Here is a 24078-nt window from a genome sequence, read left to right as displayed (position 1 = left end):
GAGCAACACCACTGAGTGGCAGACCCTGTCGGACTTAAAAAGGGAATGGATAAGGATAACGATCCATGGTACTATGATGGCCCAGTATTTCAAGGCCAAAATAGCACCGAATGGGTTGATCGTCAAGAACTTCCCCAGAATCTTCTGGGAGGATGGCCAATTTAAAGTGGAGTGGTCACAAATCTCATGGAAGTGTACCCATGATCTTTTGATTCTCATTGTAAATACGGCGAAAAGACTAGCAGATGCACTTCTGGTTAAAATCCAGGCAGCCGAGGCCGCCCTTAAAAGTGCGGTACAAAATCCAGGCTTTAAAACCAAATTGGCCGAAATCAATAAGGAGATGGCTGAGCACAAAGAATATCTCCTGAACCAGAAGGTAGCCAAGCTGCAAAAGGACATTAAAAAATTCTCCAAAGAGAAAGTCTATCCATACCTCAAGGAAGACTATGTCCCTACAGGCACCAACTATAACTCTGATTCAAGCACGAATTCTTCCAGAAGGGGTTCTAACAGTGGCTCCGACAGCAGTGGGGATAATACTCCCGCTCAGATGCCCCCGAGGGCAAAAAGAGGAAGAGGACGTGGACAAAACACCTTTAACGGTTACCCTAACCAGGGACAACCGGTCGGTGCCCCATTTTGGCAGTACCCCCAATTTCCCCCCTTTCAGCCACCGTATGGTCCACAATACCCTCCATTCTACCCCCCAACAAACCCTACACACGCACCTTTTTTAGGCAGAGGTTGGGGCAGAGGGCGCGGGCGAAAGAGAGGGAACGCACCCGAAAAAAGAGTGCAATGGGAGGACACACGCCCACAAGGGATGGACACACGGAGCACGAGCCGGTCAGGACCACAGTAAGCCTTGTGGTTAACCTTTCTGACCGGCTCCTCACACATAGTGAGGAAAATGTCCTACAGAAAGGTCTGGGATTTGTTCCCACACCGAGGATAGACTCATTCGAACAGACTAGAGAATTGAAATCCTTTTTCAGAAAAATCAGATTGAAAACCTTTTTTGAAGGAAGGCCGTACGAGCCCAATATGGACTCTGGGCTACGTAACCCGTCTACCTTTACACCACATAATGGCTTGGTGCCAAATGAGGTACTTACTTTCGAACAAGCTGTTCTCAAGGATATTTCAAAATTGAACTCGAGAAATGGGTACTGTAACATATCCAGGCAAGAGATGGCAACACTGAAATCGCTGGCGGAGGACCCGCTTATAACAATCAAACAGGCAGACAAAGGCGGTGCCACAGTGTTGATGAATACAAAAGATTACGAATTGGAATGCACCAGGCAACTGAGTGACAACAGGTACTACACCCCTATTGCCAGTGACCCCACCACACGCTTACAAACTATGATAACCAGCTTGGTCACGAGCGCAGAGTGTGAAGAATGGATCACCAAGCAGGAGGCTGAATTCCTGGTTAAAAAAGACCCAAGGGTACCATACTTTTATATCTTACCAAAGATACATAAAGCCACTAGACCAGTACCAGGAAGACCCATCGTGTCAGGGATTGACTCGGTCTTGGAGCCACTGTCACAATTCTGCGACCATTTTCTCCAACCGCTTGTTAAAAGCATTCCCTCCTACGTCCAGGACACCACGGACGTACTACGCATACTGGCTAATATTGAGAACACGGGAGAGATTGATCTCCTTATCACCCTAGATGTGGAGGCCCTCTACACTAACATTCCACAGAGGGCCACTCTAGAGGTGATTGAGGAAAGACTTGGCCTCGAAATCTGGAACTCCAACACACCACAGACTTTTATAATGGAGTGTGCCACCCTAGCTCTTACAGAGAATTACTTTGAGTTCAGAGGCAAATACTACCATCAGACCCAGGGGACATCTATGGGCAGCACCTTTGCCCCTTCGGTGGCCTGTCTGTACATGGCGAAATTTGAATGTCAACATATACACCATGAGACCAATCCGTTTAAGGATAACATCAAGTTGTGGAAGCGCTTCATTGATGACATTTTGATCCTGTGGAAAGGCCCACCTATGTCACATGAAGCCTTCCTGCTTTGGGTCAACTCTCTGAATCCCCACTTACACTTTACAATGAGCTCCTCACCTAAGGAGATCGCCTTCCTAGATCTAACTGTAAGACTAGAAGATGGGAACATCAGTACCACCATGTACCGCAAGCCCACTGACCGTAACAGTCTCCTACATTTTAAGAGTCATCATCCAAGGGCCTTGCGTACCAACCTGCCCTTTGGGCAATTCCTAAGAATCAGACGCAACTGCAGCAAGATATCTGACTACAAAAAGGAGTCCGAAATCTTGTCAAGAAATCTACTGGACAGGGGCTACCCCAGAAGTGATGTATTAAAAGCCAGAAAGCGTGCTAGAAATAACAACAGGGAAGCACTTCTAGAGAGACGAGAGAGACCCCCGGCTGAGAGTCAACCTATCACATGTGTAACTACATACACCCCCTTGTCCACTGAAATTAGGGGTACCATCAGACGCCACTGGGGGATCCTCAATACAGGAGAGTTGACACTAGAAGAACCAAGATTTGCCTTCAAGAGGTCCAAAAACTTGAAGGACATCCTGATCAGTACTAGGCCTAGAAACATCAAGAAGGATACCCAACAAACACTTTGGCACCTACCCCCAGTCACGGGCCACTTTCCTTGCGGAACGTGCGGCGTTTGTAAATACACCATGACACTAAAGACGATCCAACTCTCGGATAACTTCAAATGGGAGATCAGACACCACACAAATTGCAATACATCTCATTGCATCTATATGCTCAAGTGTCCTTGCGATTTACTCTACATCGGGATGACCTCCCGTCCAGTGAAAACTAGAATTATTGAACATCGGAGCAACTTTCGTTGCAAAAAAACACATACCAAAATGTGCAAACATTTTGTGGAACAAAACCATGACGAAGACTCCATGAAATGGGTGGTACTTGAAGCCAGCCCAAACTGCCCAAGTGATGCCCTGTTCCGGAAGGAGCAACGATGGATACATCGCTTGTCCACAGACAAACAAGGCCTCAACGAGGATATCCCATGGCATTCGCTTTAGGATATCAGGGTCCTTTTCTGTTTCCCTTAAGATTAATTCCTGTTGCCCATAATACACGAGAGGCAATGCAAACGCCAGACACCAAGCGACATGCCCCACGTGCTATGTTTAGCACCCTATGTGTGCATACTCACCACTACGTAGTGTTCCACATTGGACTTGCAACCACATTGCTATACACATGCCCTAGGCTCAAGATACAAGATGGCCTCAGCGTTACACTTTCCAACTAAGTTACCTAAAAGTATAATAGTTTTTGCTTAAACCATAACACACATGCGACTCAGTTTACGTGACTTGGTAAAATAAATGGGGGATTTTAACAACTTACCCCGTCAGGATGTAATCTATAGCCTCTACCTATATTCATCATGACACCCTCATAGCGGTAGCTGTAATTGAGTACCGCTCCAATATGGCCGCCACAATACACCCCCTAACCACGTGACCTAACTAAGAAGGCGGAGACGCGTCGGAACACGCCGACTTGTCAAACGCGCTTTAAATTCCCCGGCCGCCGAGCTCAGACATCTACTCGAGCTCGGCGGAGAAGGGTAGGTCGATCTGCGCGGACACAGGAGGAACGAGGTGAGTCTCACTAGACAGGGATCCTGCAAAGGTAGACACTGAGGAAGCCCTACGCTGCTTGGTGACGCATTTTCTAAGCTTAAATCAATCTCCAATCCCTGGCGCTATGTTACTTTATATCCCCAGCTTAAACCTTGGGCTCTCCCTGATGTCTAATCCCGCCGACCCCTCATGTGGCATGTAGTCCTCAACCTTTAGGTGAGTGTGACATAGGTATTTTCCCATTAATTTACACGTCTGGGACACAGTGTGTGTTTGGTTTGTTTTAGATGCATGTACTGACAAGTGGTGTCACAAAAAACATACTTGCTCGTGTTTTACAAAACAGGAGTAGCCAAATCCTCAGAAACTGCGGTTCATTAATTAATTTTTTAAGTTTCTTCTAAAAAACTGGTTTTAATTGTTTGCTTTTAGACCACATTTCATCACCAACCTCCTCACAAGCTCAACAGTTGTGTGTGCTTCTCACTGGGCACTTTGCACACAGACTTTGTTGCAAGGCATGCTTTCTCAACTTTATAGGCATGCCTTACTATATAAACACGCTGGCATTGACTGGAATTACTGACATGCATAGCAGCATTTAATGTTTTTCCTGTTTTCTCTCCCTTATGTCCAGGCATAGGAGTACCCACAGAGGTAAACATAAGACATACATGACACTAGCATGTTTGACACTGCACATTTACACGGTCCTGATGAATCGCGGGTGACTAGACCCATAGCGTGAAACATGTCGACCTCCATCACCTTTAGCCTCATCTAGGGTCACCTGACCTAACTTGTTGACTCGTAGTGAGCCTAACCCCTCTTTTTAACTGCAGCCAGGGGACCCCCAGAATAAATTGAATTCCGGTACCCCTTGCTACATTTTAATATCCCACACACCACCACACCTAGCCCGGTCCACACACCCCCACCTCACCATAAGGCAGTTGGAAAAAGATCTCCGCCAAAGAGCCCCTCTTTGAGGTGAGCCCGTCGAGGATTGCACCGCCTCCCCGACGAGGAGCAACTGCCGATGATGAAGCATGACATCCTTCGGGGTGTGTGAGGCCATTATATCCAACAAAATGGATGCCCCAGGATGTTACTCTAACATCTGTGGTCATGCCAGCTAAACACTTCCCCCATCTCCCATAGGAACAGTACAGCGACCTCTTTTGTTTCCACATATCATGAGGTCATGTACTTACCTTGCAGTGTGCAGATGCAGATATCATGAGGTCATGTACTCGCCTTGCAGTGTACAGATGCAGATATCATGAGGTCATGTACTCGCCTTCCAGTGTGCAGAATGATGCAGATATCATGAGGTCATGTACTCGCCTTGCAGTGCGCAGATGCAGATATCATTAGGTCATGTACTCACCTTGCAGTGCGCAGATGCAGATATCATGCGGTCATGTACTCGCCTTGCAGAATGCAGATATCATGTGGTGATGTACTCGCCTTGCAGTGTGCAGATGCAGATATGAAGTGATCATGTATTCACCTTGCAGTGTGTAGATATCGTGTTGTCATGTACTCGCCTTGCAGTGTGCAGATGCAGATATCATGAGGTCATGTATTCGCCTTGCAGATGCAGATATCATGAGGTCATGTACTCGCCTTTCAGTGTGCAGATGCAGATATCATGAGATCATGTACTCGCCTTGCAGTGTTCAGATGCAGATATCATTTGGTCATGTACTCGCCTTGCAGTGCTTAGATGCAGATATCATGAGGTCATGTACTCGCCTTGCAGTGCGCAGATGCAGATATCATGCGGTCATGTACTCGCCTTGCAGAATGCAGATATCATGTGGTGATGTACTCGCCTTGCAGTGTGCAGATGCAGATATGAAGTGATCATGTATTCACCTTGCAGTGTGTAGATATCGTGTTGTCATGTACTCGCCTTGCAGTGTGCAGATGCAGATATCATGAGGTCATGTACTCGCCTTGCTGTGTGCAGATGAAGATATCATGTGGTGATGTACTCGCCTTGCAGTGTGCAGACCAGGATATCATGTGGTGATGTACTCGCCTTGCAGTGTGCAGATGCAGATATGAAGTGATCATGTACTCACCTTGCAGTGTGTAGATATTGTGTTGTCATGTACTCGCCTTGCAGTGTGCAGATGCAGATATGAAGTAGTCATATCCTCACCTTACAGTGTGCAGATGCAGATATGATGAGGTCATGTACTCGCCTTACAGCATGCAGATGCAGATATCATGAGGTCATGTACTCACCTTGCTGTGTGCAGATGCAGATATCATGAGGTCATGGACTCGCCTTGCAGTGTGCAGATATCATGAGGTCATGTATTCGCCTTGCAGTGTGCAGATGCAGATATCATGAGGTCGTGTACTCGCCTTGCAGTGTGCAGATGCAGATATCATGAGGTCATGTACTCACCTTGCAGTGTGCAGGTGCAGATACCATTAGGTCATGTACTCGCCTTGCAGTGTGCAGATGCAGATATAATGAGGTCATGTACTCGCCTTGCAGTGCGCAGATGCAGATATCATGAGGTCATGTACTCGCCTTGCAGTGTGCAGATGCAGATATCATGAGGTCATGTACTCGCCTTGCAGTGTGCAGATGCAGATATGATGTGATCATGTATTCACCTTGCAGTGTGTAGATATCGTGTTGTCATGTACTCGCCTTGCAGTGTGCAGATATGAAGTAGTCATATCCTCACCTTGCAGTGTGCAGATATGAAGTAGTTATATCCTCACCTTGCAGTGTGCAGATGCAGATATCCTGTGGTCATATATTCATCTTGCAGTGCTTAGATGCAGATATCATGAGGTCATGCACTCACCTTGCAGTGTGGAGATGCAGATATCATGAGGTCATGTACTCGCCTTGCAGTGTGCAGACCAGGATATCATGAGGTCATGTACTCACCTTGCAGTGCTTAGATGCAGATATGAAGTAGTCATATCCTCACCTTGCAGTGAGCAGATGCAGACATCACGAGGTCATATACTCGCCTTGAAGTGTGGAGATGCAGATATCATGAGGTGATGTACTCGCCTTGCAGTGTGCAGATGCAGATATGAAGTGATCATGTACTCACCTTGCAGTGTGTAGATATTGTGTTGTCATGTACTCGCCTTGCAGTGTGCAGATATGAAGTAGTCCTATCCTCACCTTGCAGTGCTTAGATGCAGATATCATGAGGTCATGTACTCGCCTTGCAGTGCTTAGATGCAGATATCATGAGGTCATGTATTCGCCTTGCAGTGTGCAGATATCATGAGGTCATGTATTCGCCTTGCAGTGCGCAGATGCAGATATCATGAGGTCATGTACTCACCTTTCAGTATGCAGATGCAGATATCATAAGGTCATGTACTCGCCTTGCAGTGTGCAGATGCAGATATCATGAGGTCGTGTACTCACCTTGCAGTGTGCAGATGCAGATATCATGAGGTCATGTACTCACCTTGCAGTGTGCAGATGCAGATACCATTAGGTCATGTACTCGCCTTGCAGTGTGCAGATGCAGATATCATGAGGTCATGTACTCGCCTTGCAGTGTGCAGATGCAGATATGATGTGATCATGTATTCACCTTGCAGTGTGTAGATATCGTGTTGTCATGTACTCGCCTTGCAGTGTGCAGATATGAAGTAGTCATATCCTCACCTTGCAGTGTGCAGATATGAAGTAGTTATATCCTCACCTTGCAGTGTGCAGATGCAGATATCCTGTGGTCATATATTCATCTTGCAGTGCTTAGATGCAGATATCATGAGGTCATGCACTCACCTTGTAGTGTGGAGATGCAGATATCATGAGGTCATGTACTCGCCTTGCAGTGTGCAGACCAGGATATCATGAGGTCATGTACTCACCTTGCAGTGCTTAGATGCAGATATGAAGTAGTCATATCCTCACCTTGCAGTGAGCAGATGCAGACATCACGAGGTCATATACTCGCCTTGAAGTGTGGAGATGCAGATATCATGAGGTGATGTACTCGCCTTGCAGTGTGCAGATGCAGATATGAAGTGATCATGTACTCACCTTGCAGTGTGTAGATATTGTGTTGTCATGTACTCGCCTTGCAGTGTGCAGATATGAAGTAGTCCTATCCTCACTTTGCAGTGCTTAGATGCAGATATCATGAGGTCATGTACTCGCCTTGCAGTGCTTAGATGCAGATATCATGAGGTCATGTATTCGCCTTGCAGTGTGCAGATATCATGAGGTCATGTATTCGCCTTGCAGTGCGCAGATGCAGATATCATGAGGTCATGTACTCACCTTTCAGAATGCAGATGCAGATATCATAAGGTCATGTACTCACCTTGCAGTGTGCAGATGCAGATATCATGAGGTCGTGTACTCACCTTGCAGTGTGCAGATGCAGATATCATGAGGTCATGTACTCACCTTGCAGTGTGCAGATGCAGATATCATGAGGTCATGTACTCGCCTTGCAGTGTGCAGACCAGGATATCATGAGGTCATGTACTCGCCTTGCAGTGAGCTGATGCAGACATCACAAGGTCCTATACTCGCCTTGAAGTGTGGAGATGCAGATATGAAGTGATCATGTACTCACCTTGCAGTGTGTAGATATCGTGTTGTCATGTACTCGCCTTGCAGTGTGCAGATAGGAAGTAGTCATATCCTCACCTTGCAGTGTGCAGATGCAGATATGATGAGGTCATGTACTCGCCTTACAGCATGCAGATGCAGATATGAAATGATCATGTACTCACCTTGCAGTCTGCAGATGCACATATCATGAGGTCATGTACTCAGCTTGCAGTGTGCAGATGCAGATATCCTGTGGTCATATATTCACCTTGCAGTGCTTAGATGCAGATATCATGAGGTCATGTACTCACCTTGCAGTGTGGAGATGCAGATATCATGAGGTCATGTACTCACCTTGCAGTGTGGAGATGCAGATATCATGAGGACATGTACTCACCTTGCAGTGTGGAGATGCAGATATCATGAGGACATGTACTCACCTTGCAGTGTGGAGATGCAGATATCATGAGGTCATGTACTCGCCTTGCAGTGTGCAGACCAGGATATCATGAGGTCATGTACTCGCCTTGCAGTGCTTAGATGCAGATATGAAGTAGTCATATCCTCACCTTGCAGTGAGCAGATGCAGACATCACGAGGTCATATAATCGCCTTGAAGTGTGGAGATGCAGATATCATGAGGTGATGTACTCACCTTGCAGTGTGCAGATGCAGATATGAAGTGATCATGTACTCGCCTTGCAGTGTGAAGATATGAAGTAGTCATATCCTCACCTTGCAGTGTGAAGATGCAGATATAATGAGGTTATGTACTCACCTTGCAGTGCTTAGATGCAGATATCATGAGGTCATGTACTCACCTTGCAGTGTGCAGATATCATGAGGTCATGTACTCGCCTTGCAGTGTGCAGATATCATGAGGTCATGTATTTGCCTTGCTGTGCACAGATGCAGATATCATGAGGTCATGTACTCCCCTTGCAGTGCGCAGATGCAGATATCATGAGGTCATGTACTCGCCTTGCAGTGTGCAGATGCAGATATCATGAGGTCATGTACTAGCCTTGCAGTGCGCAGATGCAAATATCATTAGGTCATGTACTTGCCTTGCAGTGTGCAGATACCATGAGGTCATGTACTCGCCTTGCAGTGCGCAGATGCAGATATCATGAGGATATGTACTCGCCTTGCAGTGTGCAGATGCAGATATGATGTTATCATGTATTCACCTTGCAATGTGTAGATATCGTGTTGTCATGTACTCGCCTTGCAGTGTGCAGATGCAGATATCATGAGGTCATGTACTCGCCTTGCTGTGTGCAGATGAAGATTTCATGAGGTGATGTACTCGCATTGCAGTGCGCAGATGCACATATCATGAGGTCATATACCCAGCTTGCAGTGTGCAGATGCAGATATCCTGTGGTCATATATTCACCTTGCAGTGTACAGATGCAGATATCATGAGGTCATGTACTGGCCTTAAAGTGCTTAGGTGCAGATATCATGAGGTCATGTACTCGCCTTGCAGTGTGCAGATGCAGACATCACGAGGTCATATGCTCGGCTTGCTGTGTGGAGATGCAGATATCATGAGGTCATGTGCTCGCCTTGCAGTGTGCAGATGCAGATCTCATGAGGTCATGTACTCACCTTGCAGTGTGCAGATGCAGATATCATGAGGTCATGAACTCGCCTTGTAATGCGGAGATTTAGATGTCATGAGGTCATATACTCGCCTTGCAGTGCGCAGATGCAGATATCATGAGGTCATGTACTCACCTTACAGTGCGCAGATGCAGAAATCATGAGATCATGTACTCGCCTTGCAATGCAGAGATTTAGATATCATGAGGTCATGTACTCGCCTCGCAATGCAGAGATTTAGATATCATGAGGTCATGTACTCGCCTTGCAATGCGGAGATTTAGATATCATGAGGTCATATCCTCACCTTGCAGTGTGCAGATGCAGATATCATGAGGTCATATACTCGCCTTGCAGTGCGCAGATGCAGCTATCATGAGGTCATGTACTCACCTTGCTGTGTGCAGATGCAGATATCATGAGGTCATATACTCAACTTGCAGTGCGCAGATGCAGATATCATGAGGTCATGTACTCACCTTGCAGTTTGTAGATATCTTGTTGTCATGTACTCGCCTTCTAGTGTGCAGATCAGGATATCATGAGGTCATGTACTCGCCTTGCAGTGCTTAGATGCAGATATGAAGTAGTCATATCCTCACCTTGCAGGGAGCAGATGCAGACATCCCAAGGTCATATACTCACCTTGCAGTGCGGAGATGCAGATATCATGAGGTCATGTACTCACCTTGCTGTGTGCAGATGCAGATATCATTAGGTCATGTACTCGCCTTGCAGTGTGCAGATGCAGATATGAAGTGATCTTGTACTCACCTTGCAGTGTGTAGATATCGTGTTGTCATGTACTCGCCTTGCATTGTGCAGATATGAAGTAGTCATATCCTCACCTTGCAGTGTGCAGATGAAGATATCATGAGGTCATGTACTGGCCTTGCAGTGTGCAGATGCAGATATCATGAGGTCATGTACTCGCCTTGCAGTGTGCAGATGCAGATATCATGAGGTCATGTACTCGCCTTGCAGTGTGCAGATATCATGAGGTCATGTACTCACCTTGCAGTGTGCAGATATCATGAGGTCATGTACTCGCCTTGCAGTGTGCTGATGCAGATATCATGAGGTCATGTACTCGCCTTACAGTGTGCAGATGCAGATATGAAGTGATAATGTACTCACCTTGCAGTGCGCAGATGCAGATATCATGAGGTCATGTACTGGCCTTGCAGTGTGCAGATGCAGATATCATGAGGTCATATACTCGCTTTGCAGTGCTTAGATGCAGATATCATGAGGTCATGTTCTCTCTTTGCAGTGCTTAGATGCAGATATCATGAGTCATGTGCTCGCCTTGCAGTGCTTAGATGCAGATACCATGAGGTCATGTACTTGCCTTGCAGTGTGCAGATGCAGATCTCATGAGGTCATGTACTCGCCTTGCAGTCTACAGAAGCATATATCATCTGATTATGTACTTGCGGTGTGAAGCAGTCATGTGTGCATGTACTCACCTTGCAGTGTGCAGATGCACATATCATGAGGTCATGTACTCACCTTGCAGTGCGCAGATGCAGATATCATGAGGTCATGTACTCACCTTGCAGTGCGCCAATGCAGATATCATGAGGTCATGTACTCGCCTTGCAGTGCTTAGATGCAGATATCATGAGGTCATGTACTCGCCTTGCAGTGTTTAGATGCAGATATCATGAGGTCATGTACTCGCCTTGCAGTGCTTAGATTCAGATATCATGAGGGCATGTACTCGCCTTGCAGTGCTTAGATGCAGATATCATGAGGTCATGTACTCGCCTTGCAGTGCTTAGATTCAGATATCATGAGGTCATGTACTCGCCTTGCAGTGCTTAGATGCAGATATCATGAGGTCACCTTGCAGTGTGCAAATGCAGATATTATGAGGTGATGTACTCGCCTTGCAGTGTGCAGATGCAGTTATCATGAGGTCATGTACTCACCTCGCAGTGCGCAGATGCAGATATCATGAGGTCATGTACTCGCCTTGCAGTGTGCAGATGCAGATATCATGAGGTCATGTACTTGCCTTGCAGTGTGCAGATGCAGATATCATGAGGTCCTGTACTCGCCTTGCAGTGTGCAGATGCAGATATCATGAGGTCATGTACTCGCCTTGCATTGCTTAAATGCAGATATCATGAGGTCATGTACTCGCCTTGCAGTGCTTAGATGCAGATATCATGAGGTCATGTACTCGCCTTGCAGTGCTTAGATGCAGATATCATGAGGTCATGTACTCGCCTTGCAGTGTGCATATGCAGATATCATGACATCATGTACTTGCCTTGCAGTGTAAAGATGCAGATATCATGAGGTCATGTACTCACCTTGCAGTGTGCAGATGCAGATATCATGAGGTCATGTTCTCGCCTTGCAGTGTGCAGATGCAGATATCATGAGGTCATGTACTCGCCTTGCAGTGTGCAGATATCATGCGATCATATACTCGCCTTGCAGTGTGCAGATATCATGAGGTCATGTATTCGCCTTGCAGTGCGCAGATGCAGATATCATGAGGTCATGTACTCGCCTTTCAGTGTGCAGATGCAGATATCATGAGGTTGTATACTCGCCTTGCAGTGTGCAGATGCAGATATCATGAAGTCATGTACTCGCCTTTCAGTGTGCAGATGCAGATATCATGAGTTCATGTACTCGCCTTGCAGTGCTTAGATACAGATATCATGAGGTCATGTACTCGCCTTGCCGTGTGCATATGTAGATATCATGACATCATGTACTTGCCTTGCAGTGTGCAGATGCAGATATCATGAGGTCATGTACTTGCCTTGCAGTGTGCAGATGCAGATATCATGAGGTCCTGTACTCGCCTTGCAGTGTGCAGATGCAGATATCATGAGGTCATGTACTCGCCTTGCATTGCTTAAATGCAGATATCATGAGGTCATGTACTCGCCTTGCAGTGCTTAGATGCAGATATCATGAGGTCATGTACTCGCCTTGCAGTGCTTAGATGCAGATATCATGAGGTCATGTACTCGCCTTGCAGTGTGCATATGCAGATATCATGACATCATGTACTTGCCTTGCAGTGTGCAGATGCAGATATCATGAGGTCATGTACTCACCTTGCAGTGTGCAGATGCAGATATCATGAGGTCATGTTCTCGCCTTGCAGTGTGCAGATGCAGATATCATGAGGTCATATACTCGCCTTGCAGTGTGCAGATATCATGCGATCATATACTCGCCTTGCAGTGTGCAGATATCATGAGGTCATGTATTCGCCTTGCAGTGCGCAGATGCAGATATCATGAGGTCATGTACTCGCCTTTCAGTGTGCAGATGCAGATATCATGAGGTTGTATACTCGCCTTGCAGTGTGCAGATGCAGATATCATGAAGTCATGTACTCGCCTTTCAGTGTGCAGATGCAGATATCATGAGTTCATGTACTCGCCTTGCAGTGCTTAGATACAGATATCATGAGGTCATGTACTCGCCTTGCCGTGTGCATATGCAGATATCATGACATCATGTACTTGCCTTGCGCAGATGCAGATATCATGAGGTCATGTACTTACCTTGCAGTATGCAGATGCAGATATCATGAGGTCATGTACTCGCCTTGCAGTGTGCAGATGCAGATATCATGAGGTCATGTACTCGCCTTGCATTGCTTAAATGCAGATATCATGAGGTCATGTACTCGCCTTGCAGTGCTTAGATGCAGATATCATGAGGTCATGTACTCGCCTTGCAGTGCTTAGATGCAGATATCATGAGGTCATGTACTCGCCTTGCAGTGTACATATGCAGATATCATGACATCATGTACTTGCCTTGCAGTGTGCAGATGCAGATATCATGAGGTCATGTACTCACCTTGCAGTGTGCAGATGCAGATATCATGAGGTCATGTTCTCGCCTTGCAGTGTGCAGATGCAGATATCATGAGGTCATGTACTCGCCTTGCAGTGTGCAGATATCATGAGATCATATACTCGCCTTGCAGTGTGCAGATATCATGAGGTCATGTATTCGCCTTGCAGATGCAGATATCATGAGGTCATGTACTCGCCTTTCAGTGTGCAGATGCAGATATCATGAGGTCATGTACTTGCCTTGCAGTGTGCAGATGCAGATATCATGAGGTCGTGTACTCGCCTTGCAGTGCTTAGATGCAGATATCATGAAGTCATGTACTCGCCTTTCAGTGTGCAGATGCAGATATCATGAGGTCATGTACTCGCCTTGCAGTGCTTAGATACAGATATCATGAGGTCATGTACTCGCCTTGCCGGGTGCATATGCAGATATCATGACATCATGTACTTGCCTTGCAGTGTGCAGATGCAGATATCATGAGGTCATGTACTTACCTTGCAGTGTGCAGATGCAGATATCATGAGGTCATGTTCTCGCCCTGCAGTGTGCAGATGCAGATATCATGAGGTCATGTACTCGCCTTGCAGTGCTTAGATGCAGTTATCATGAGGTCATGTACTCGCCTTGCAGTGTGCATATGCAGATATCATGACATCATGTACTTGCCTTGCAGTGTGCAGATGCAGATATCATGAGGTCATGTACTTACCTTGCAGTGTGCAGATGCAGATATCATGAGGTCATGTTCTCGCCTTGCAGTGTGCAGATGCAGATATCATGAGGTCATGTACTCGCCTTGCAGTGCTTAGATGCAGATATCATGAGGTCATGTACTCGCCTTGCAGTGTGCATATGCAGATATCATGACATCATGTACTTGCCTTGCAGTGTGCAGATGCAGATATCATGAGGTCATGTTCTCGCCTTGCAGTGTGCAGATGCAGATATCATGAGGTCATGTACTCGCCTTGCAGTGCTTAGATGCAGATATCATGAGGTCATGTACTCGCCTTGCAGTGTGCATATGCAGATATCATGAGGTCATGTACTCGCCTTGCAGTGCTTAGATGCAGTTATCATGAGGTCATGTACTCGCCTTGCAGTGTGCATATGCAGATATCATGACATCATGTACTTGCCTTGCAGTGTGCAGATGCAGATATCATGAAGTCCTGTACTCGCCTTGCAGTGTGCAGATGCAGATATCATGAGGTCATGTACTCGCCTTGCATTGCTTAAATGCAGATATCATGAGGTCATGTACTCGCCTTGCAGTGCTTAGATGCAGATATCATGAGGTCATGTACTCGCCTTGCAGTGCTTAGATGCAGATATCATGAGGTCATGTACTCGCCTTGCAGTGTACATATGCAGATATCATGACATCATGTACTTGCCTTGCAGTGTGCAGATGCAGATATCATGAGGTCATGTACTCACCTTGCAGTGTGCAGATGCAGATATCATGAGGTCATGTTCTCGCCTTGCAGTGTGCAGATGCAGATATCATGAGGTCATGTACTCGCCTTGCAGTGTGCAGATATCATGAGATCATATACTCGCCTTGCAGTGTGCAGATATCATGAGGTCATGTATTCGCCTTGCAGATGCAGATATCATGAGGTCATGTACTCGCCTTTCAGTGTGCAGATGCAGATATCATGAGGTCATGTACTCGCCTTTCAGTGTGCAGATGCAGATATCATGAGGTCATGTACTCGCCTTGCAGTGCTTAGATACAGATATCATGAGGTCATGTACTCGCCTTGCCGGGTGCATATGCAGATATCATGACATCATGTACTTGCCTTGCAGTGTGCAGATGCAGATATCATGAGGTCATGTACTTACCTTGCAGTGTGCAGATGCAGATATCATGAGGTCATGTTCTCGCCCTGCAGTGTGCAGATGCAGATATCATGAGGTCATGTACTCGCCTTGCAGTGCTTAGATGCAGTTATCATGAGGTCATGTACTCGCCTTGCAGTGTGCATATGCAGATATCATGACATCATGTACTTGCCTTGCAGTGTGCAGATGCAGATATCATGAGGTCATGTACTTACCTTGCAGTGTGCAGATGCAGATATCATGAGGTCATGTTCTCGCCTTGCAGTGTGCAGATGCAGATATCATGAGGTCATGTACTCGCCTTGCAGTGCTTAGATGCAGATATCATGAGGTCATGTACTCGCCTTGCAGTGTGCATATGCAGATATCATGACATCATGTACTTGCCTTGCAGTGTGCAGATGCAGATATCATGAGGTCATGTTCTCGCCTTGCAGTGTGCAGATGCAGATATCATGAGGTCATGTACTCGCCTTGCAGTGCTTAGATGCAGATATCATGAGGTCATGTACTCGCCTTGCAGTGTGCATATGCAGATATCATGACATCATGTACTTGCCTTGCAGTGTGCAGATGCAGATATCATGAGGTCATGTTCTCGCCTTGCAGTGTGCAGATGCAGATATCATGAGGTCATGTACTCGCCTTGCAGTGCTTAGATGCAGATATCATGAGGTCATGTACTCGCCTTGCAGTGTGCATATGCAGATATCATGACATCATGTACTTACCTTGCACTGTGCAGATGCAGATATCATGAGGTCATGTACTTACCTTGCAGTGTGCAGATGCAGATATCATGACGTCATGTACTCACCTTGCAGTGCTTAGATGCAGATATCATGAGGTCATGTACTCGCCTTGCAGTGCGCAGATGCAGATATCATGAGGTCATGTACTCACCTTGCAGTGCTTAGATGCCGATATCATGAGGTCATGTACTCACCTTGCAGTGCGCAGATGCAGATATCATGAGGTCATGTACTCGCCTTGCAGTGCGCAGATGCAGATATCATGAGGTCATGTACTCACCTTGCAGTGCTTAGATGCAGATATCATGAGGTGATGTACTTGCCTTGCAATGCGGAGATTTAGATATCATGAGGTCATGTACTCGCCTTGCAGTGCGCAGATGCAGATATCCTGTGGTCAGGTACTCACCTTGCTGTCTACAGAAGCATATATCATCTGATTATGTACTTGCAGTGTGAAGCAGTCATGTGTGCATGTCCTCACCTTGCAGTGTGCAGATATCATGTGGTCATGTACTCACCTTGCAGTGTGCAGAAATCATGAGGTCATGTACTCACCTTGCAGTGTGCAGATGCAGATATCATGAGGTCATGTACTCACCTTGCAGTGAGCAGATATCATGAGGTTATGTACTCACCTTGCAGTGCGCAGATGCAAATATCATCTGATTATGTACTTGCAGTGTGAAGCTGTCATGTGTGCATGTACTCACCTTGCAGTGTGCTGCTACTGGATATCTGGTGATTATATTCGCAATTGAATGTGCAGATGCATTGTTTACTCACCTTGCAGTGTGCAGCTATGTTGCTAACAGTGTTTTTCTTTCTTTCTTGCAGTCACGGAAAAGGAGGTGCAGCAGTGGTGAGTCTGTTTTTTTGTTCTGTGCTTTGTGTATATGCTCTGCCTATTTGCATGAGGTGTGCCCCCCAGGGTCCGCCTCAGCTGTCATCTCTCTAGAGATCCCCCCTCCAGTGTGGTTGTTAGTGTATGCTTGTCACTGCAGACAGCATCCCTTCCCGCACACTCGTCGCAGCAGAATGTGCCTCCTCCATGCAAGCTTAGCACAGACGAAAACACTCCTTGCAAGTGTTAGGCTTTGGCACCACCACAGCTGTTTAATTTGCTAGGATGGGGGGTGGGGGGGGGGGCACAGAAAAATATAAACTGCACCTTTCCCACACATTCATTTGTTAAAATACCGTGCACTGCAGAGCTGTGCTCCTGCTTAAAATGTTTAAATCTGGCCTTGTATGTATGTAAATATCTATATATAAAGATATACAGACTCAAGTCAAATGTTAACATTCTAAACAAACACATATATATTGCAATTGTTTTTAAGTAGCGCTTACTACCTTGATGAGGCATCGAAGTAGTTTTCTACAAGTAGCACGCTACTCTGGAACACAAAAAGGATTACTGGTGGGTTAATGTAGGGGAATGGGTGTTAATTTGAGCGATGGACATGTGAATCTGTTAGTTGTGTTGAATAGGATAATGGAGGGATTTGTGACCCCTTTAAATGCCCCCAGCAGTTTTATCTGTGGCTCAATGTGCGTCACCTTAAATGTCCCTTCTAGAGATGCCACTGTTCCAAAGGTTGGATATCTTGAGCTCTGAGGGCCCCAGTCTTGTGGGAGCCAGGCTCACAGAATTATTGGTGGTACCTGGGTCACATGACACCGTTTTGAAAACAAGTTAGCAAAAGTTGCGGGTGGGATGTGTGTGCGGTAGGTTTATCCACTTGTGAAATGTAAGCAATGTTATTACATTTAAAAGCGAACAGTGCTGTTTTTGTCATTGCCAAATCTCTTCTCCTGCCCCCTCTGTCCCCACACACCCTTTCATCTCCCTGCTTTTTTTGATCACCAGTGGTGGGGGTGATCTTTGAAAGTGGTTAAGAGTAATACCTACCCCATGTCTGCCCCTTCTGTCCACACACACCCTCTCAGCTCCCTGCTTCTTCTGACCATCAGTGGTGGGGGTGATCTTTGTAAGTGGTTAAGAGTAATATCCACCCATGTCCCAGTAAACAGTCAGTGCACCAGATTTCTTCTAAGAAAGTTTTGTGGGCCGGGATTTTAAAAAATATATTGGGTCCAATAGTCCATTTTAAACAACAATCTTCAACAAAATGTACTAAACAGTAATATATCCTGAAGGACCCCCATGGACAATTCAGCACTTTAATGGCATGTCAATGAATTCTGACCCTACTCAGGAGTGGACCCCATTTTATCAACGTTTGTCATAGGTGCACCTAATATCTCTGAAATTACCTCAAATATGCCATTGACAGGCCTTTGCCAAGGGCTTGCCCCACATGTCAAGAATGACTTCAGGTGTCGTAGTGCCGGGTGGGGGAGGGGTGTATCCAGTGCTCGCTACGATGGGCGTCTAGGCGCTCTCTCCATCAGATCGAGTGTCCCTTTGCATTTTTATGGGATCAGATGGCAGCAAAAGAGCCAAATTTCAATGTGGTCCATTTGGGTTGATCTCAACAGCGGGGGAAGAGACCGTTTCCTCCATTCTAAATCACTACAGTGACGATGGGAAGGTCAGGCACCAAACATGGCCTGCGCTATAATGTTTTGCTTTTAGTGGAACTTACGGAGTAATTGCCAGAATTGTGGGAAAGCGGTCATACCCGCTTTCTCTAATACCTCTCAGCTAACTGTGCCTGGAACGATTTTACCTTTGGTGCACTGTTATGTATGTCTTTTGAAGTGGAGATCAGGCATCATGTTTTGGGACAAAATGGCAGCCGTTAACGAAAGCTCTGTACTTTTCATCTAAATACCTGCGTGCTATGCTGCTTACATTACTTGGTGACAACACCACTCAGTAGTTTTTTTTTTTCCTCATTTGCCTCGTTCACACCATTCCACTTGCAGCTTAACTGGAGTGTCAAAACCTCTTTGCTGGAAAAGGAGAGAAAGGAGGGTTCACACTGTACCACCCTTGGATTGTGCGGCCCCCCCATATTCGCACATTTTCTGCAAGCAGCCCTGCTTCTTAGAAAAGTGCCAGCCGAGGCGAAGAAGGCCTAATCATTGGACCCCTGATCCAAATTACTCTCGTTTTGCTCAAACCAATGTAACAGGGGTAACCAAAACTCATACCTTCTTTTTCCCTTATCTGAAATGTCCAAACTAGCCATACAGACGAAAAACAATCCTCGTATCGAGGAGGAGCGTGGGCCACCCATTGTTTGCAAATCTCTTGCACCACCCGGGTTACTCACACACCACCGGGTCTCTCACACACCACTGGGTCACTCATGCACCACCAGGACACTCAGGTCACTCACGCACCACCCGGGTCCATGCCAATAGTATAGCATAAAATACCAGCTTCGCGTGGCTTTTACTGATTATAAGTTTGGGGTCCAAACATCCAAAGATAATCAGTAAAATGCTTACTTTTATTTGTACCTTCAAATAATTAGACAAGACTCTACTCACAGCCTCCCAGAATGCCTGGATCTTTGGGCAATGCACAATCATATGCAGATCATCCTCCTTCACGCTGCCACTTTCGGAGACGCCACATCACCTCCTTTCCCAAATTTAGAATGTTTTTTAGGGGTACAATAAATCCTGTGGATGGTGAAAGATGATTTCTCCTCGGATATGCAGGTTTACTAATTTGTACATCATAGACATAGATACTTGCCAATGGTGTTCCAGCATCCTCCCCATAAATCCACCGGCAAAGTAAAATCCCCATCTTCCATCTCAATCATCAGCCAATACCACGTAGCAATTTATTTTTCGCTGCGGTCCCTGACATAGGTCTGTCTTTAACTTCACTGTATTTCCTATTTTTGTATCTGGAGTTTACAAAAGGCACGAATGACATCTGACTTCACACCTAACACACCACGTCATGGTGTGCAGAGCACAAAATCTGCACCCAGGGTAAAACCGTAAATCCGGTATTTTGTAAAGCGCGAACTAATCACCCCTAAGGGTCTCAAGGCCTTGGGGGCCGTCGGGGAGATTAAGTGAGCTATTGCCTAGAGTCACATGGTGCTGAGCTGAGCTGCCGCCGGCGCCCAGGATCGAACCGTGAGCCCTGCTCCCCGGAGTGAGCTGCCATTTTGCCACCCCCCTCAGTGATGACCCTTGTCACCCCCGGCTTGGCAAATGGCAAACACATGTTTTTAAACACATATTTTTGCCATTTTGTCAAGTCGGGTGACAAGAAATGTTCCGCACCGGGTACCACCTGACCCTGCTACGCCGCTGCTCCCGGGTTACTGGACACTACTGCAAGAGCAGAGTTTACCGCAGACTAACGTAGGGGCCCAGAGATGAGGGATCGCAGCGTTTGTGTTCATTTCGAGGCACTGCCTCATACCACCGCCATGGACTCGGCACCCGCCGGATGACGGGCTCAGCCCACCTCTTGACAACGGTAAAGACCTCTTACTGAAGAGACGCATGGCCTGAGGTATGAGGCCAGAATGGCGAGGCCTCATTACAGCTCCTTGGTAACTGAGGCTTGCGCTTCTCTCCACCTGTCTGACCGGGTCTGGTGGCTCAGTGGACTTATGCGTCCATTGCAGGGGCCTGTGTTCGACCTCATGGTCACAGATTCAAATCCTGGCAGGGCCACTCAGCCTTTCGTCCATCTGAGGTGGATAAAATGAGTACCATTCAGTTGGGTAACAATGAACATCTGTTATTCAGCGCCAAGAGACCTCTCGTGAAGGTGCGCTTTGCAAATACACATGTTATGTTATGTTATGAGGTAATATCAGGCTCGGAAGCATCAGGCGTGCAGCAAGGACACAGGTACTGCCAGGGGGGTAGCTTCAGGTGGAGTGTTTGGGGAGTGGCATCCCCAAATAAAGGCATTCTTGGTTTGGGAGTTTGCTTTGGGGGCTCTGAGTCTGGTCTCTTATCTCTGTGTCGATTTTTCTCATGGTGAGCCAAGAATAAAAAACATCTTGTCTATACACCTCTAGAAGGTCCTCCCCTCCCTCGTCCACCACGCTCAAGTGGAGTTCGTTCCCGGCCAACAATCTCATAACCACTTGTGGGCCCTTGCCCTTGCTGTTTGGTCAGCGGTGGACTTGCCGGAGGAGGCCTTGGCTGTGTCTTTGGATGCCGAGAAGGCCTTCGACAGGATAGATTGGGGCGACATGTTCACAGCACTCCAGAAATTCGGCCTCGATGCGGACTTCATCTCCAAAGTGCGTTGGCGCTATGACCACCCCCCAGGACGCAGGTAATTTGTGGTGGCAGTCTCTCTGACCGCTTCTCAGCTCTCCAAGGGAACGCAGCAGGTGTGCCCTCTCTGCTCTTCCTTCTTACCATGAGGCCTGTGGCGGAGGCCTTATGCCAGTCAGATCGGATTGTGGCCACCCCTACCCCGGTGGACTCTCGACACTATCCTTGGACGCAGAGGATACTCTGCTTATTCTTTCGGTCCTGCCTGCTTCTGTCCCCGTGGTTCTGGAGGCCAGTGAAGAGTTGGCTGCCAGTGCTAGTTACAAAGTCAACTGGGTAAGAGAGAGGCCCTCCTGCTCGTGAGAGTTGCCACTTGTGCTACCACAGCCTGATTCCCGTTTCACTGGAAGGCTGCCCACCTAAAATACCTTCGTCTCTAAGTCAACAGGGGTCCGGAGCACATGATAGAGTATAACCTCGACCCTCTCATAGGCTGCAGAGGAAGAGGTGTGGCGCAGCGGCCAGGGTGCCTGACTCCAGACCACGGGGTTCACGGTTCGATCCCCGGCGCCGGCAGCAGGTTAGCCCAGCACCATGAGATTCTGGACCCGCGTCGTATTATGGTCATCGGTGCAGAGGCAGGGATGTCCTTAGGGCGCGCACTGAAAGAGCGTCACAAAAAAGAGGTGCACCTTTCAGTGCGTCTCCAAGAGGTGCCCTTTGAAGGGGATGAAGGGAGTCCCTTGGACTCCCCAAACACCCCATTTCAGGCCGGTGCAGTTCCTTACTCCACCCGCCTGCTGAGGGATCTCTCTCCCCTCATAAAACTGCCGGCGGGCTGCCGCCTGCACCGTGAAACACGGAGCAGCTTTCAAACCGCGGCTCCATATTTCACTTGAATGCGCTGCCCTGAGGGCAGTGCGAGTTTGCGGCTGCCCCAAGGGCAGTGCATGCTTTCTGATATGGCACGCTATCCCCATCTGCACGAGCATCTCATATCTTTTATTTAATAGACAATCATGCTGCTCCATCTGTCTGAAGAATCTAGGCCACGTTTAGGGTTCACATGACCACTGACCTGCCCGTGTGTTCAATAATGGCATTGTCTTTGGGGGGTGAGTAATAAATGTTTCTAAAAACGATCACTTTTAATGAACATCTGCCTGTGCTGTGATATCATCTGATGTAGGAAGGTGAAACACTGCGCATGTTAAAGAGATAGACATTTGTGAATTTTGAAGAGATTGTATTATATTTTTTATGTTATGTTTATTGCACAATAAATTACATGCCAGATGTTTTTCATGGCTGGTGCATAGAATCTAAGAGCCGAGCCACATCCGTGGCTCGGCTCTGGCTCAGCACGCCCTATTAATCTGCCTCCACGCCCTCCTGTATTTGAGACACAGGCTTAGTACATGGGGCTGTCAGTCAGTTGATAAAATGATTTCTGAAAGGCGAGGACTGGAAACATGGAGCTGCGCCAACATGCACTAAATTGACAACTCCTTCTCCGGTTTTGCACCAAAACGCGGCGATAATGGGACCTCGTTTACTACCGGCCTTCCGCACCAGAGGCACAGTAAGCCCTGCTGTTATACAGGCAGCACCGTGAGTTTACCCTGTTCTCTTCATCTTGATTGAACACCTGTCACCGTCAGCTGTAATCTTCCAGCCTAACTGAGCAGTAGATCACATTTAACCCGAGCAGCGCCGCGACTGTCCACACACTGGAGGAAGACTTCTCCGGTTGGATCACCAAGGCCAGTGACCAATTTGCCCCCCTCTCCAGATACCCTCGCTCCAGGCACAGTAAATCACACAGGTGGTTTACCACAACTCTGAAAACTCAGCAACTTGAATTACGCCAGATGGAACGCAGGTGGAGACGTAACTATTCGCCCACCGATAGAGATACGTTACTGCACGAAAAAAATACAAAAGTGCAATCCTGGCAGCAAAATCCCTACATATCTCTGAAAGGATTCTCACTGCCCCTAATAAATCCAAGGAGATCTTCACAGTTATGAGCGAGCTCACGTTCGACGCTAGAACCCTTCCTTCTCAAACCCCCACCCAGGAGTCCTGCAATGCCCTAAATAGTTTCTTCATCGATAAGGTCATTAAGATTAAGAATACTACCTCCCCTGTCCCTCCTGCTGCCACATCAGCTTCCTCCTCTGGAAACCCATTCTCATTTCTAAGTTTTCCTACCCTTGACTCTAACACTCTAGCCAAACTCGCTGCTCGAGTCAAGTCGGGCTCGCCCAACGACTGCTGTCCCCCCTCTGTGTTTCAAGATATCTGCCTGGCTTTGCCGGACTGCATCCTACCCCTGTTAAACACCTCCCTTGAGACAGGCACGGTACCCAACTCTTTCAAGGAGGCAGTCTTGGTGCCCCTGCTAAAAAAAACTGGCGCCGACCTCGCCAACTATCGGCCTATCTCTCTTCTGCCCTACCTATCCAAACTTCTGGAGGCACACGTCACCAGCTGCCTCTCTCAATTCATCGAGCGCTCCAACTATCTCGAACCCAACCAAGCCGGTTTCAGACCAGCCCACTCCACCGAGGCTGTGATCCTGGCAGTCATGGATTCTTTGAGGGGCAATGCCGACAAAGGGGCACCTCAAGC

General features: G+C 47.2%; 1 protein-coding gene across 1 annotated transcript in view; it reads left to right on the top strand.

Annotated features, from left to right (window-relative positions):
- NCS1 (neuronal calcium sensor 1) overlaps window positions 1-24078 on the top strand; it is a 408070-nt gene that overhangs the window by 248525 nt on the left and 135467 nt on the right. Inside the window, exon 2 of the mRNA XM_086924819.1 lies at window positions 17104-17128. Coding sequence (XP_086780945.1) covers window positions 17104-17128 — 25 coding nt within the window. The remainder of the gene's footprint in view (window positions 1-17103; window positions 17129-24078) is intronic.

The sequence above is a fragment of the Lissotriton vulgaris genome, chromosome 5, assembly GCF_964263255.1.
Source record: "Lissotriton vulgaris chromosome 5, aLisVul1.2, whole genome shotgun sequence".
Taxonomy (NCBI): Eukaryota; Metazoa; Chordata; class Amphibia; order Caudata; family Salamandridae; genus Lissotriton; species Lissotriton vulgaris.
This window is presented reverse-complemented; position numbering and strand designations above follow the sequence as displayed.